At 31.4% G+C, this 17,415-nt stretch overlaps 1 protein-coding gene across 1 annotated transcript in view; it reads right to left on the reverse strand.

Moving 5' to 3' along the window:
- The window catches only part of LOC108782340 (uncharacterized), a gene marked incomplete at its 5' end in the record, with an annotated part of 23,113 nt that extends 7,764 nt beyond the window's left edge, over positions 1-15,349 (reverse strand). The window contains 2 exons of the mRNA XM_018550599.1: positions 4,457-4,540; positions 15,048-15,349. Of these exons, the coding sequence (XP_018406101.1) occupies positions 4,457-4,540; positions 15,048-15,349 (386 nt within the window). The remainder of the gene's footprint in view (positions 1-4,456; positions 4,541-15,047) is intronic.
- Between the last annotated feature and the right edge of the window lie 2,066 nt (positions 15,350-17,415).

The following is a 17,415-nucleotide window of genomic DNA, read 5'->3' on the forward strand; positions in this document are numbered from 1 at the left end:
CGCCGCGGACCCCGTGACGTACCCTCGTGACAGACTCCCCCGTAATGTCATCTCCCTCGCTTGCATCCGTGACGTCATCCCTTCCTCCGCGCCGTGGGACCCCCTGGCCCTCCCCCTCCCCCTTCTCGGAAGAGCTGAGTTAGAATCCTATGTATTCTACTTAAAATATTATTAAAATTGTAATAAATTATGATGAAATATTACCGAAATTCTTATTAAAATCTATATCAATTGATTATGCATTTTCAGCAATATTTCATTTAAGATTTCATGACAATTCATTAATACTTTATTAACAATTTAATAGAAAATATTGTTAGTTTATCTTCGTATTTGTACAAAAAATACAACGAATGTATACTCTTGGACAATGAGATCGGAACATGATTTTTTCTCAATGATTTGCGAAATGCGTAAAAGTTTTTAGAGTACGTTCCATTATGGTTTCATATATGGCCTGTAATGAGTGGTTATGATAGCTACCATATGAAATCGAAATTCTGTGGAATTGAAATATACAAAGTAAAATGAAGAAATGTGCGACGTACATTTAAAGTAAATAATAATTCAAATGCCTTTGCGAGCCATCACTGATTGAAGAGCGTAGGAAAATAGTATAATTAAATCTCTCAATTTGGTAATGATAAAATTTATTCCTCGAAACATTTCAATCCTAGATTCTGTTTTCCAATATTAATTAATTTTTTGTTGGCTGAATTAGCACACTAAATGTTATTATGCTATACTAAGTTATCGCTTTTAATAAACTAATTGTAAGTTAGTTTTCCTACAATCCTCGATTTTAAATGTTAAAATTACATACTTTATACTAATACATGTTTTATATTAGTCAGAAACAAATTTCCATTTTCATATGGTAAACCTGGAAACGTCAAGGAATTTCATTCTTTGTAACAATTCTGAATACGTCATATTGCTACATGTAACCACATTGGTTATAAATCTATTCAAATATCCATTCAAATAAATTCAGATTACACTTTATACCGATAATAAAAGTTCTTACAATCAGTGACTCGGCAAATTATCGTAAAATGTATTGTAAAAAATGATGTAAAAGGGCACCACACTCGTGCCGTACACTAGCTGGAAGATTGTCAAATCATACGATGGAGAGCCAAAAAATGAATCATAAAATTTATTTATTGCGCTATAAACGCAGCACTAGTACTGTAGAGATTGCATTGTCACTAAATATATACTTTCACAAAAATACAAAGCGGATATTGGAAACTGACACTACACAATATCACGTTATCATGCTAATAATATGGAGGAAATCTATTGCCTACAACACATGTTCTTCAGGACATAAAGCATAATTCAATTAATCACTATGGAAATATCGCAACAAGCAAGCTAGAAAATGATGATATACAGATTTACCCCGCTATTTTGCTTTCCCTAGTCTTTCGTAACAAAAAGATATAAAACTTGTTTTTAATACTACACTAGAAACTTAATTCATTAATATCTTTTAATAATAATAATTGTAATATACTAATATTTTAGAATATAAGTACCTAATTAACTAATTAACTCCAATTTGCATTTATTAAACGAAACTTTTCACTAATGTTACTCACCCAAAAGCAGCACCGCCATCAGATGGTCTCGGCGGAATCTGTATTTCTCGTAAATAAAACATACAGAGTAAAATAAAAGACACATTGCGAGATTCTCCATCCGTATTCTAACGAAGTTATTTCTTGAAGGCGACCTTTGGTTTCAAAATGAAAATAAAGTCTATTTTGAAAATTTTATTTAATTTTGTGTAAAAGAGTTAAATCAGGTGTATTCTATTCTTAAAAATTAAATATGAAATTAAATAAATATTGAATCAATCTTTCCCTGAATATCTTATACAGTTCAACAGATATTAAATTTCTATAATATCTTCTCATTGTTGAATTTACGTTTTGTAATATTGCAATTTAACGTTTCTGATATTGATTCAACATTTATGTGCTATATGAATAATTAGACAATAGAATATAATTGATTGGTTCCAAAGATAACAACTTTAATCAAATTTAATTACATGATAAATAGACTATCTGCTTTTTCTGTTTGAATTTTGCTAATACTTTAAAAATTCAATTTTGATCCATTGTATTTAAAAAAAAATGTTTTGTAGCACTAAATGTCTTTAAAATATCCCAAATATGTCGAAGATTCTAATTTAAATGTTTAAAATATTTAGGTTAGGTTATTTTATCTTTTGATAAACTTCAGCTCACTGTCTTACACTCTTACACTTTTGTGTTCTTACTTTTTTACTCTTTTGTTTATCCAATAAGTAAATTACCATGTAGTTTATCCAAAGATGAAACAACTGGCCCTTAATATATAAAATATATTGAATATATATTGAGATTTTTTTATTACGTTTTTTAAACATAACTGTGATAAATCTCTATATTCTATATTGAGTTACTTATATTCTACAATTTTGATAATAGGTATCTTACTATCTTCCCTCGATCTTTAACCTCTTTTAATAAAAATATGACCCAGTGTGTGAATATAATATGTGAATGTATTTGTAAATGTGTGCGAGCGTATGCATACGGTGTACGTGCATGCGCACATGTATGCGAAGTATGATTATTAAATAGCGGAATTGGCCAAATAAATGTTAAGTGTCGTCTCGCCGGGCCGAGCTTAAAAATCGAACAACGTATTAATTAAAATTTTTAGTTAAATTAAAAAAAGGTTCGTTTTTGCCTGATTTGGTGTCTTGTTTTGTGACTCTTTTATTTATTCCAAAAGTAAAACGTGTGTGAAGCAGGGAATCATTTTCAATCCGAAGAGATGAAGAAGAAAATGGCGAATCTACCGAAGGGCTCATAATCAGTTTCAACATTGCTTTGAACAATGAAAGACGCATATGCAGAAGTATGTGAATAGAAGTGGAGAGTATATCGAGGGGATTATAAATTAGATTTTTTAAATAAAGTACATTGATTTTTCATACTGGATCCGTTATTTAATAGCCATACCTGATATATATTGTGCGTATTTGCAAGCTTATACGTATAGAGAGAAAAGAATTCATGCATGCATGCATATATAGGTGTAGCTGAAATAAGGTAACAAACTTTGGGGCCGATGTGTCCAAGTGCATATTGAATCAAATGGGAGACCCATTTCGAACATTCATTTTAATTCAAAAATACAATTAATAATTAATATTAAATAATAATAAATATTACTTTTTTATTTTCTCATTAACAAACATTTTGAACTCTATCTCAGTAACAATAATTTTACGGGCACATGAGTGTTTTTTGATGAGTGGAGATTTCGATCCTGAAGTTTGTTACCTTATTTTAGTTACACCCTGTAGTGGGATAAATGTAGGTGTAGGTGTGTCTATTGTGTCTAAATACGGTGCTTTATTAAAGCTTTTATGTGACCATGTTCTATCAACGAAAACGTTGTGCTTCGTAAAAAAGAAATGGCAGGAGAGGCAGTGCATACACCCAGTGGACTATATAAGTAGTGTGAATATCGTATAAAAGTATCGCGAACGATGATTGATTTCAAGATATTTCAAGAAGTGAAGAGAAGGTAGAAAAGTTCACATTTTGCTCGAAGAGTCAGACAAAATATTTGTGTCTGGATGACAGAGAAATATGCAGGGCGAGAAAATACACTACTCAACAAAATTAAAGCATTGCTTGTTCCACTCCCCCAAAATAGGCAAATTTTGAGATAAAATAATTTTGTAAAAAATCATCGTATAGAGATTAAAAAAAAAAGCATTTTAGAGCATGCAATTTCTACATTTCTTATAAATTGATGAGATTGCACGGCGCGGATTGAAAATTGTGCACAAATGTGGGATTGACAACTTTCGAAGTTTGTGTGCTTTTTTTCCGACATAAAAATAAAAATGTCCTCTTTTGCTTCAACGTTGAATAACTCGGTGAAAAAAATCGTACAAAGATCGAAAAAAAAAGCAAATTAAAAGTAAAGATTCATTCTTTCGAACGCTGTAAACCGCATTTGTGTACAATTTTTAGTTCGCGCCATGGAACTTCTTAAATTTCGTAAAAAATTTTGAGATGTGATGCATCTTCATTTATGTTTGTGTGAAATATCAGTAATACCGTTTTTTTTAAGTACCAGCATGAAAAGTAGAAATTTAAATTGTTTGAATATTGTTTGGAAATTTTAAGCTCTTTAAAATTAAAATGCTTTTTTAAAAATCTCGATACGATAATTTTTGATAAAGTTATTTTATCTCGAAATTTTTTTGCCTATTTTGCAGGGTGGAACAAGTGATGCTTTAATTTTATTGAATAGTGTATATTGCGCACACGTTAATTATTTTAAGTTTTAATAACTACATGTCTGTATCATGGACTTATGAACAGCCCATTGGTGTATGTAGTGCCGTCAGAAGGAATACATTAGTGATCGTAAATACCTTCGTAGTACAAAAGCAACACTCGAATTCACTAGGTAATTCATCAATTTTCTCGATTTTTCTGCTGTCTTTTTTCTCTTCATCCTACAAAAGGTCACACATTATATATATTTTTTTTTTCGTGATTTACTTTTTATAAATAAATACACAACTCTCGCTTCGGAAACAATCGAAATGTTTTATAGCTATTCTCTTTCTTTTAATATCTGTTGTCTCTATCGTGATTCTTTCAACTGAAATTTAGTACTGATGATACAATTCGATCGATTCAAAAACGAGCCAAACCATCAATAACTTAATATCAATATAAAAACGCAACAACGCGCGTACGATTGCATGGAACTAGAAAAAGAATAGAATTTTCAATTTTACGAGATTGAAAATAAGATCCATTCATGATTATAAATCGGATGTACTTCTCCTGTGTATTTCTTTGAATATGTAAATACTATTTTGTTCATTCTTTTAAACATATTCCAGAGAAATTATTATAGCCTAGCTTTCTGCTTGATGATCATTTTTATCTACAGCATTATTATCAAGTTAACTGCAAATAAATTAATAGAAAAACTTCAATCTTGAGATCACGTCGAAAAAATATTTTATAACGTTTCTTAATTTGTTTGAAAACTTGAAAATTTTTTTTTTAAATGCTTTCTTATAAATTGAGCTACAATCTTCTTTTATTAAATTATCTTAACTTAATGTTATCAATACATTTTTAGCTTTTTATCAATAGATATTTCTAACATGTCGCCGGTATTATAGGTACAATAACATTACCGGGTAACACTTAAGGACTTCATCAGCACAACATGTCTGTAACTGAGTCGTAAAACATGAGACGTAGTCGCAGGTCAATGTACAATATATTGGTAAATCTATAAGTACGATTCGTTTACGGCCATTTTTTGTACTTAGGCCTTAATTTGGACACGTAATAAATTATAACACCGCTCGCAATTGAACAATTTTTAGACATGTTCAGAATTGACATAAAAACTCCACATTGATTTATGTAAGATGTTCATTGGATTCAGTGGCTTATGCTACGATTGTGAGCTGATGCCATTTTGTGTGTAATGACTTTTAAAACTGATTAGATATACGGTTTAGTTACAGAATAATTTAACACAGACATCGAGCGATTGAAAATCACACGCTTGAATTACGTACACATTAAAGTATAGTACTAGAGCGACAATACCATTTAAAAGTTTGATTCCATCGCGCGTTCATTGACGGTACCCCCACTGCCACTAGTGAGAGAAAATTTTTACGAGTGTCAGTTACACACTCTAAGACTCTCGTATATGATACAAACTAATCTAATAAATATGTAGCAACGTTGCATTCAGTTGCACTGCTACATATTTCTAACTTCAGTATTAAGTGTACAAATGAATTCTCGGCTCTTTCAGCGACCTCAGAATTCGTTTAAGTTGAACTCCCCCTCCCCTCTGTCATTTTGAAGTGATATCTTTTAGCTTTAAAATGAGGTACAATACTTGATCCTCCTGTGAACCTGAAAAATCAGCAGTAAACACGATGTTGTTCAAAAAGCTATATTTGAGGCACTGCTTTCTTTTCGCGTTTCTACTTAAATAAACGCGGCTGAGACGAAAGAAATGATTTATTCGTCTTTGAACGAGAATGCTGTATCGTACGAAAAAGTAACGAATCATTACATTTTAAGTAACGCGGTAATGCGTTGCTTTTTGAAATTGGTAACGAGTAACGGTAACTATAACGAGTTACTAGGGAGTTTTTGCAATACTGTTTATCTCTCAGATACGGCGAACGCCAAAGTCACGTTATCCTTTTCTTAATTAGGTGTGAAGAAAAGGATAACGTGACTTTAGCGTTCACCGTATCTGGAATAAACGGTATTGCAAAAACTCCCTACTTTTTTCAAAAAGTAACGATAACGGTAACGCGCACAACTCTGCTACTTTCTATGATCTGGACATGATAGCCAAAGACCAAACAATGATGCTAGATTGCAGTTTTTGAAGGAGGTGTGAGAGTGACACTATATAGCGCAGATGTAATTAATACGGACATTTTCTCGCGACAAGTGATGAGATCTAATGAGCGCATAGATTGTTTAGAAAAGCTGTATAATTGTTGAATATCGCGCATCGCGTGCGATACATAATCGCGCTAGTCTGCTATTATACTATTGGTACCAATTTACAAATGTGGATTTCACACAAATAGAAAATAAGTAGTAAAAACCTTAAACATTGAAATGGAAATGTAAACTAGTTTCTTCAAAAATTTATTTTAAATACAGAATATAAAATGAGCATTTTGCATTTTGTGTACAATATTTCCGTTTTAAATAAATTTATTTCAAATAATACTCATCTCTGAATATAAGTATTAACTATTATAAATACCGACCTAAGTCTAATTGTAAGAATTCAACATTGTTCATATAATCCCTAGCTGAAACCAAGGTTGTTTTATATGTATTAAGTATAATACTTGTAAAGTAACTGTTATTACGACACCAGAAACGGATAACAAAATTGTAGTTTTTCAATTTATTCGTTTTTGCCCAAAAAACGACCGATTTAAAATATATTATACTTTAATTGAGGAAAAAGGTTTTAAATCTATGGAAAGGTAATTAGAAAAACAAATTTATTTGAAAACCGAACAGTAAAACAACTTTTGAATTCCCTTAATGCTAGAAGTAAATCTCTCCTTGTCGGTTTTTATCGGCTTTCTGTTACTTTTATATTTTATTCCTTGTATTAATGCGAGTATGTCACTTCAATTTATAATAATTAATAATTATACATAATTTTTCGGAGATATAAAAGTGCTTTCGCTCATTCGTGTATTACTCACGCACACAAGCATACAAACACGCACGCACTCACACATTTTAACACGATTTTTTGCATTTGCTTATATTTTGCTTCTCTCGTAGTCTCGTATCTAATTAATATTATGTATCGTTTTGTTATACTTACGCGTTTGAGGGGATTATATCCCAGAGCGCTAAATAAATATTGTGACACACACTCTCACTCTCCTTTATAAATTAAACTGTTTTTACACTTAACCTCTATCGATATTTTATTATCACATCAATGTTTCATTAATAGTGAAAAGAAATTAGCATTCGATGCAAAACAATAATACATGGAAAAATATAATACATGTACGTGGAGATAAAATAATGCGATGGGGCATTCATGAACAACTCAACGTGCAAAAAACGTAGACAGTTATACATATTCAAAAATGAAACAACGAGGATTCATAAATCATTTTGATGTGCAAATTTAGGTATTTTAATTTTTAACAATATAGACAAAAGAAGAGCAAGGAGCCAGTAATGTAACAAAGAAATTTAATTCAAATAATGAAAATAAGATATTACAAAAAATATACGTTTCGATTCCGATTGGGTTATTTTCAAATAATTATTATATCGTTATTTTTTATTGCAAACTTTTCTATCATTCGTAAATATAATTGGTATAATTTTCGTAGCTAGTTGATCATGCTCAAAAGAATCCTAAATAATTTTTATGTCAATTTAAAAAGAAGGATACATTGAGAGAAAAATGTATCATTAATAATTATTTTTAAACAGCATAAATATAATATAACATTTATTAACAGAAAATAAATAATTTGTTAAATAAAAAAAAATATATAATAGTTTAATTAATAGTTCTCTTGTATTAAGTAAATTTACATTTAGTAAATATTCAACTGGCACTATTCAAACTCAAATATTTATAAAATTTAGACTCATTAACAATGTAATTACATATAGGCAGCAGCCGTATAATTCATGCTCATAACAACACTCATAAGTACTATTTTTCTTTAAAATTTTATAAACAACAAGGATGAAATGATTTTTGAGCGTTGTAAGCGTGAATCTGACTACGGCCATATATCATAATTGAGCAAAAATACAAAAACAACTAACAAGTAGAGAATAATGATAAGATGCCGATTAAAATCATTGCAGCAAAACAGCGATATCTGGTATTAATTCTCAATAGCTGATCAAAAATGTATATTCGTAAGAGCACATTCAAAATTAGTTGCGTTCAGCAGAGAAACAATAATCGATAAGCGCTCAGTAATTTTTTTTAATATAATTGATTCTTGCCTTTAATTCTTTATTAAATCAAAATGTAGAAATCAGTCATATTAAAGAATCACTGAACACATATTGATTAGTTTTTTTTACTATTAAATACAGAAATTCTTACACTATGATGCAAAGTACGCTTTGCATCAAGAAAAAAAGTTGTTCATTTTAAGTATCTTAATTTTATAACGTTCTATTTCATAAGGATTATGTATATGTTTCAATTGATATTAAAAAAACAAAGAAGTGTTAAATGTTGATGACTCATAGAATGATAATTATTTACAATAACGAACATCTCATCAATCTCGATATATGTTGTCAAAATTATAACAGCATAAGTGATACATTCAGAAAGTTTTAGTCGTTGTTCGTTGTTTATTATTAAAAAGTTGTTAAAAAATAAAGTTTACAAATATGAATATGTGTAGATAAATTTTTAAATTAATCGGTTGAACTATTTTTTCATTTTGACAAAATTAGGCATTCAACGCGCTTATGGATTTACAAATTTCCGTACGAAATACGGTTCCATTATAGATTTTCAATTTTTCGTAAAAAGTAAAATTTAATCTGAAAATAAATTAGGTTTGTATTTGCGGCAGAAAAGCCTTTCAGACACACATGTATTTTTACTTGCAAAAAGTTCAATTCTTCCTCTCTGTCTTCTCGCGAGCTAGATCGATCATTCAGAGCCATAATCTTGATAACATATATATGGTTGACGAGGTGTCCGTTATTGTAAATAATTATCTAATATTTCAATAGAATAAAATTTGTTATATAGTTACACATATTTATAATAAGCATAAAAGTATATATATTAAAAGTATATTTAATAATCTTCAAGCAAACATAATATTATGTGTTCCAAATATTAAGAAAATGTTCTAAAGATTTTAATGATTTTTGCTTTTCTAAATATACGAAAATTGCCGAATGTTAATAGAAAATGACACGTTTAACAACCCATCATTTAAATGTTAATAATTTATTTATTATATAAAAATATTATATTAAATAAATTTCTCTTAGACGTATTTTTAAATTTAAAAAAATATATTTTAGAAAATTATGAAATCATTTAGACAAATAATAAAAAAAATACTGTAACACATAGGACTCATTAAAACGGATATTCATTGCATATTTTAGAAAATTATGAAATCATTTAGACAAATAATAAAAAAAATACTGTAACACATAGGACTCATTAAAACGGATATTCATTGCAGCTATATGGATTTTTGTAAACGACATGCAGTCATTATTTTTTTTTTTTGTTACTTTTGAGCATGGAACAATTAGCTGTACAATTAAAGTAAAAAAGACTTTTTAAATATTAGAAAAATTTAACTGTTTAATACAACTGACATTATTAATGCAAATAACTCTTTTTTTAACAACTATTTTATGGAAAAATTATCATCGTGTATAAATATTTATAAATCTGGTCTATTTCTAATAAACGTGAAAGTCAAGTACAAATAAAATATAGACTATTTTAGACGTTCACGGTATTTAGAAAATGTAAACATAAAGAACCTTAGGAAACCTTTTACAAAATTCTCATTGCAAATGAAAACAACTCCTAGTTTATATCTGACCTTCTATTGATCGCGAATTTTCGATTCGAGTCGTCGATCAGCGCTGACACAACTTCCGCGTTTACATCAGTTTATTAATTTTCCCGTTTTGTCTCATGAATGATCCGACATGTGTGTTCTTTCCGTTGAGAAAAGCATTCCGTTGAGAAAAGCAGAAACTGTTCATATCCGGAAGGAAGGAGTGTACACTTAGCGAAGAGAATCGGCATTGTTGATTGGACGAGTCGATAGGACTTGACAAAGTCCAACATGTTAGAGCAGTAGTTAATTTGCGTGTGAACGAATAAATGTGTGACGAATGTATCTCTCGGTAGCTTCGTTCAACGATGTTGGTCAACGCGTGCTGTCGGATATTGCCTGTAACATAGCGACACCAAGTGCGTGAGAGAGACAGTCGTCATCAGATGATTCTCGATTGAAATCGGTTCATTGTGACAGAAATGTAATTAACTAATATTCATTGCGCGTATCAATTATATAACTCTAACAAGGAAACGGTCGGAACAGTCCGTCACCGATTTTGACGCGCTTTAGATATGTTGTAGAGCATCCAAAAATATTCGATCAGTATTTTTTTATAACGGTTTATCTCAAGTTTTAGGGGGTGAAACACCCCCACGAAGAAAATGTATTTTTTTCTTTTCAGCGAATATATTCGAAACTATGCCGCGTATAAAAAAATGTTTTACATTGTACAAAATTTTTTGGCTCTCTCGTAGCCCTTTTTCTTTTTCATTATTTTTAAATTTATTGAGCCTTATTAAAAACATACTTTATACAAAAGTTTTACAGTATTTTATGTTCTAATAATGTATTCATTTTCTTTTTAAATCAAATTTTTTAATTAACCCCCACCCCCACTTATCAGGGTTAATTAAAAAATTTCATTTTTTTTTAATGAATACACTATTATATGGAGCATAAAATACTGTAAAACTTTTGTATAAAACATTTTTTAATTCATACGCGGTATAGTTTCGAAGATATTCGCTGAAAACGAAAAAATCCATTATCTTCGTGGGGGTGTTTCACCTCCTAGACCTAAACAGCTATAAAATAATATTGGTTGAATACTTTTTGATGCTCTATAAGATATCTAAAGTGCATCAAAATGGATGAAGGACTGTTCCGACCGTTCCCTTGTAAGTATAGATCCCGTTGCTTACAAAAAGGTTATCTAGGACTACGTTTACGTACACCACATTATATAGACGCAAATATACGGAGTAATAATCAACAAATGATACTGTTTAATAAAAAAAAAGGATATTTTGTTCTCTCTTAAATAGGGCCGAAAACCGACCTTATGCAGACTCCTTCTTTATACAATAGTTACAGTTGCAAAAAGAATACTAATATATTGTATTTTGACGCATATTAAAACTACAATATACAATATACATGTGTATAAAGTTTTAGACAAGTTTTGTTGCAAGTAAAATTAAATTAGTAGAATCGTCGAGCCTCTTAAGGGGATTTTAAAGTGAAGACTGAATTCCGACAGAATCATTATTTTACTGATTCGATGGGACTTGCACACAAACGATTTACGATGACCGATACATCACTACATCATATATATACAGAGTGTTTCCAAAATACCGCCCAGCATTCATATAGCGTTATTCCTGATAAAAAATTCAGTCGATTACTATTAGGAAATTTTTTACACCATGCCTTACCGAAGCAGTTATTATCGAGTAAAGATAATCCAACTGACGCCGTGTTTTAAACGGACGTGAGCCGCGCGTCTAGTAGTGTGCGTGATAGCGCACCTATTACCGCTATTAGCGGTATTATTACCTATTAGCGCACGTATTACCAAGACAATTAATCAAGACGAAGCAGCTTTATCTTGATTGGCTAAATTTCGATGCGCAATCCGCAATCTCAATCCGATCCGCGTCCACAGTCCGTAGGGTGACACAAGCTTTACGATCTGCGTGGATCCGCGGAAGCTTCTGGTCGACACTTATTGTGTGGTGACCGAGTACATTGTCAGAGGGACGCAGGATCTCCTAACTGTGATCGAGAGAAACTCTGGGCTATTGAAGCTATCGTATTGTTGAGGATGTAGCTATCGTGGTGAGACGAGCGTAATCGTAAGATTAGAATTATAAAACCACCAATCGCGATATTTTGTGTGCGTTAACGATTTACGCGAATTGCGAGCGACCGATGTCGTACCGACCAATTGTAGTGCTAAAGTATTCGAGCACGTGCCATGACGCTCAAACGCAAAGGTTTAAGTAGTAATTGTAAATAGTAAAATTGTGTGAAGTCTGGCACGCTCTTTTGTGCCATGACGGCAAGTGAGATCTTTGTCGATTAACGTAAGCTGTCGAATAACGCAAAGTACGTAATAATATACAAATTTAAAGAAGAACCACACTCTATGCTCCTTAAAGTAAATTGTGTAAAGTAAAAGTGAATACAGAGCTATATCGCATAATTAGAGTTACAGAGGACGCGACGAAGTTGTGCCGTTGCTCGCGAATTACGGTCACATAGTATAAATTCACACGCGATTGTAGAAGCAGCCAAAATCCGGCTTGACCATTACGGCTTGTTTCTCATTGATTTTAATTCTCACGATCCTATAAGATTTGATAATATTACGGCTCATTATTTACGTAAAATGTTTCTAAATGTTGTCACAAAATTTTTTTAATTTTGAATATCATGGGTGGGATGTGCTAGTACATAAAAAATAAAGAATAAAAAATCTTTTTTTTTTGCAATCATTAGGTATTTTTTTAAATCATTCAACTTTTATTTAAAATATATATATTTTTTCTTTAACTCTGTGTTTCAGCGAATGTCATTCATTTGACCACGTTGTGAATTGACTACCAGCCACCCACGGCGCTTGAACAATGAAAAGTTCCTGCCGCTGTGAGTAGTTGTGGTCAATCGCAACGTGGTCAACCTGGACGCTCCCAGTTACGGTGATATTCACTTTGGAAGGAAAAGATCGAATTTTTCAAGAGACTTTCACGTCCTTAACGTACAACTTAGCAATGAATAAAAACGCGTAAGTCATATTTTTTCATTTTTTCGTATCCGAGCTTATTAAAATCAAATGGAACACTTTGTGTTTTCTCATAATTAATATTAACTTATAAATCATAAACGTATGGACCAGTGTTGGAAAAGTTCTTTTTAAAAGTAACTTGTTACCGTTACTCGTTACCTATTCTAATAGAGATAAAGAGTTAACGCGTTTTACCGTTACTTAAAAGTAACGATAAAAAAATTGTTACTTTTCGTTACGCTTTTTTGTAATTATGCAGTAGCTACTCATCGATTTTGATAAAATTGGGATCATTCAAAGCGTGTTTGCACGAAGTGAATGAATCTGGCAGAAAAACACCGCATTCGGTATCGTGAATTGAGTTATTAAACGTTAAAGTTCGAGATTTTAGAAGTTAAGATATCTGTCATCTCAGTTCGATACAGCGCTGTTCGATATATACGTTCTGCTCTAATTACAAATTCTCTGCTTTACAAACACAAACACAAATTCATCTGCTTTAAAAACAACAATTCACTATTTTAAGCACGCGAATTCTCTGCATTAATAGTATACTCTAATGAGTATGGTTTTATTAAGGAGGGATATTTTAAATAATTACCCGACTATATTAGAATCATATTTACTTATATATATCTTAGTTTTCTTTCTTCCTTAATAACGGCATAATAATGAGTTTCCTGTTTTATACTTTTATATCAACTTTTATCCCGCTCTTTCTAAACAATCATTAGCTGCGTTCAGCAGACTCAACAGTTGAGTGAGCGTTCGCTGCTATTGATGTATCTTTCTAGATCTAAAATTCTGATTGCATGATCTAAAAGAATACACCAATAACAGTGAAAAAAATAACGCTCATTCAACTGTTGAGTCCGCTAAATGCAATTATTGAATATTGTTACATAAAAAAAAAAACATCCATGAATGCGTTCAGATTTCCAGTGGGAATTTCCCAGCCAAGTGCTCCAAGGAATCCCAACAAAAATAATGTAAATAAGTCACTAGATGTGAACTGGCTCTAGGAATTTTTCCAAACCAAGTTATGCCATTGGGCTATTTCATTACGATCCGAAATTTACTATAACCTTATTGACGGCCATGACCTATCAAAGTGTATAATCAAACAAGTAACGACACAAGTCTTAGCGCTAAATAAGCGCAGCGATAAACTATACGGGTTTGAGCACCGTAAGATTACCGTAAGACATTAAGACTTTCAGGATAATTAACAAGATTATTTTTTACTTGCTTACAAACGATTAGATTATTTACTTTTGCTTATATAGCACGTGGTAGCACGCTATCAAGAAATGTAGCGATGTCCATTAGTTCCAACGTCATACGCCAAAGATTGTGCGTTCCTTACGTCTACATTTTAAGTCTGTCACAGGGTTGGGTAGTAACTAATTAAAACGTTAAAAGTTAAAAAAAAAAGTTAAAAAGTTAATAACTTTTAACTTAACTTAGTTAATTTTAAATGCATTAAATTTTAACTTAACTAAGTTACTTTTAAACGTTAACTTTATAACCTTTTTTTTTAGTTAAAAAATTTTTTAATGTCTTTTAAATATTTTAGAAAAATAACAAGATATAATAAGACTACCCGGTGAGAAATGACAATGGAATCGACGTCGAATCGATGTCAATTAACTTTAACTTTATTCAATTAAAAAAAAACATCAACTTACCCAACCCTGGCTCTGTCATAATGTGTTACGGTAATTCTGTGCTCAGACCTTACCGTGTACTTTACGCGAGATATCTGTACACGCAAATATAAAGATATATGTAGTATATGAATACATATTAAATGTTTGAACTTACGTTAGAAGTCATATTCCCCTGGTTAGCATGTTGCGCTGGTATTTTGTCCTGATAGAAGTCATCGTTCTGGGTATTCGGTACATTCTGGACAAAATCGAGGAGCCGACGATTTGGGCTGTTAGGCGTAGTAGGCAGATCATTAGATAAATTCGGGAAACAAGCGTTAGATGTACTGCGCCGATGCCGCGATAGACTGTAATGCTCATAATTGCGGTAACAACCGGGTCCAGTCTGAGCAGGTCCACGGCCACATGCGGATTCTCCCTCCGTACTATTACCATCCACTCCAGACATGTTATGACCTTTAAATAAGTTAAAGATATGCGTTATTCTCCAGAATGGAAGAATATATCGCCGAAGAAGTTAACAATTGAATACTGTTAAAGGTATATTACTTTCTATTTAAATATTGTATGAATTAAACACATTTTATGAAACTACATATAATAAAAATTATATATATACAACTAAAAGACTATACTATAAAAGTATCTCTCTCCATTAATTATCTTTCGTCTACAAATCTCAGTTTAAACTCGATGATCGATCTCGTAATGCTCGTGTCACATTGGAGATTGAGAAATGTGAATTGAAAATTAGAATTCGGCCAATCAGACAATTTTAATTTCAATCTGTTTTGTTTTGATTGGCTGAATTCCAATTCTTAAATCACAATCCACAATCTTCAATAAATAGTGTAGCATAGGCATAATGCTGTACTTTTCATTTTATACTAGATTATTTTTTAAATGTAAGAAAACTGAACTCCGTCTGTTTATCGGCGGTGACGCGTACTATTCACTATATATATATAATGAGCAATTTTAGTGCTTTAACAAAAATAACACCTTTGGACATAATCAATTACCATGCTGCTCTGTGCACAGTAAAATTTTCATAAACGATGCGCGTATGTGTATGATATTAATATTTCTGTCGGCTAAATAATTAATTATTGAGTATCGTGTTCATGAAGACAACGTTGTTATCGTTGTTTTGAATGCGGAGTGGAAATAGTGTACTATGTATTATTAGGTTTTGGTGCAAGAAACGCTAGCGATGTTATACGATCAGCAAGTATTAGCCACAGATTTTTATGTATTACACTAGATTAAATCTGCCCCTTGAACTACAGCCAAAAATTGTCAAAGAGCATCCGTACATCCCATTTAAAATGAGGGAAATGATTATTTTGAAAAATGTTTCAACAAAAATTGTTGGGGATCAAATGCATTACATGGGCATATGCGATTAATCTTGGTTGGCGTCGTATTAAGATCGTGTTAAGATCGACTTGAATTTTTTAAATGGGAACCTATATGTTGCATATACATATATTATTGCATATTCTTATAGCTGAACGTCAAGACGTTTTCAAAATACTGTCTATAACTTTTTCTTAAATTAAGATTGCTTGCTTCTTTTTTGACGATTTAAGCGGAGAGCAAAGACTCTTGCATAACGCATAACACATAACATATAAAAAATTCAACCAATCAGAGTTCTTTATTTCATGGGAAGGAAGGAAACGAAGGACTTTGAGTGCTACATTTACTTATGCATTATGTGTTATGCGCTATGCAAGAGTCTATGTGTTTCCTGTCTTATTTAAACTAGCTGTCGGTGCTTCAGTTACATTATATATTATATAATTATATATTATATGTACTATATATATACACTGGGCAAGAAAATTAACGCAACACCTGTTTCACTCTGCAAAAATAGGCAGACTTCAAGATAGAATAACGTCGCCAAAATCATCGTATCGAGATGTTTAAAAAAGCATTTTACAGCTTGAAACCTCTATTTTTCAGATCGCTACTTGAAAAAGTGGTCTCAAGGAGATTTTATAAAGTTACACAAACATAAATGAAGATATATCAGATCTCAACATTTTTTACGAAATTTGCGGAGTTCCACGGAGCGGACTAAAAATTGTATGTAAATGCGATTTACATTACTCGAAAGATCGAACCTTTACTTTTAATTTACTTTTTTACGAAGCTCCGTACGATTTTTTTTCACCGAGTTATTCAACGTTGAAGCAAAAATGACCCTTTTACTACAACGTTGAATAAATCAGTGAAAAAAAATTGTACGGAGCTTCGTAAAAACGCAAAATAAAGATTTCGAACGATGTAAACTACATTTATGCACAATTTTTATTTCGTGCATTGGAACTTTTCAAATATCGTAAAACATTTTTAGGTTTGACGCACTTTTATTTAAGTTTGTGTAACTTCACGAAATATCAGTAAGACCGTTTTTTGAAGTACGAGTCTGAAAAGTAGAGATTTCAAGCTTTAAAATGCTTTATTAAACATCTCGATTCGACGATTTTTTACGAAGTTATTTTATCTTGAAG

This window comes from Cyphomyrmex costatus, unplaced genomic scaffold (genome assembly GCF_001594065.2).
Source record: "Cyphomyrmex costatus isolate MS0001 unplaced genomic scaffold, Ccosl1.0 scaffold124, whole genome shotgun sequence".
Lineage (NCBI taxonomy): Eukaryota > Metazoa > Arthropoda > Insecta > Hymenoptera > Formicidae > Cyphomyrmex > Cyphomyrmex costatus.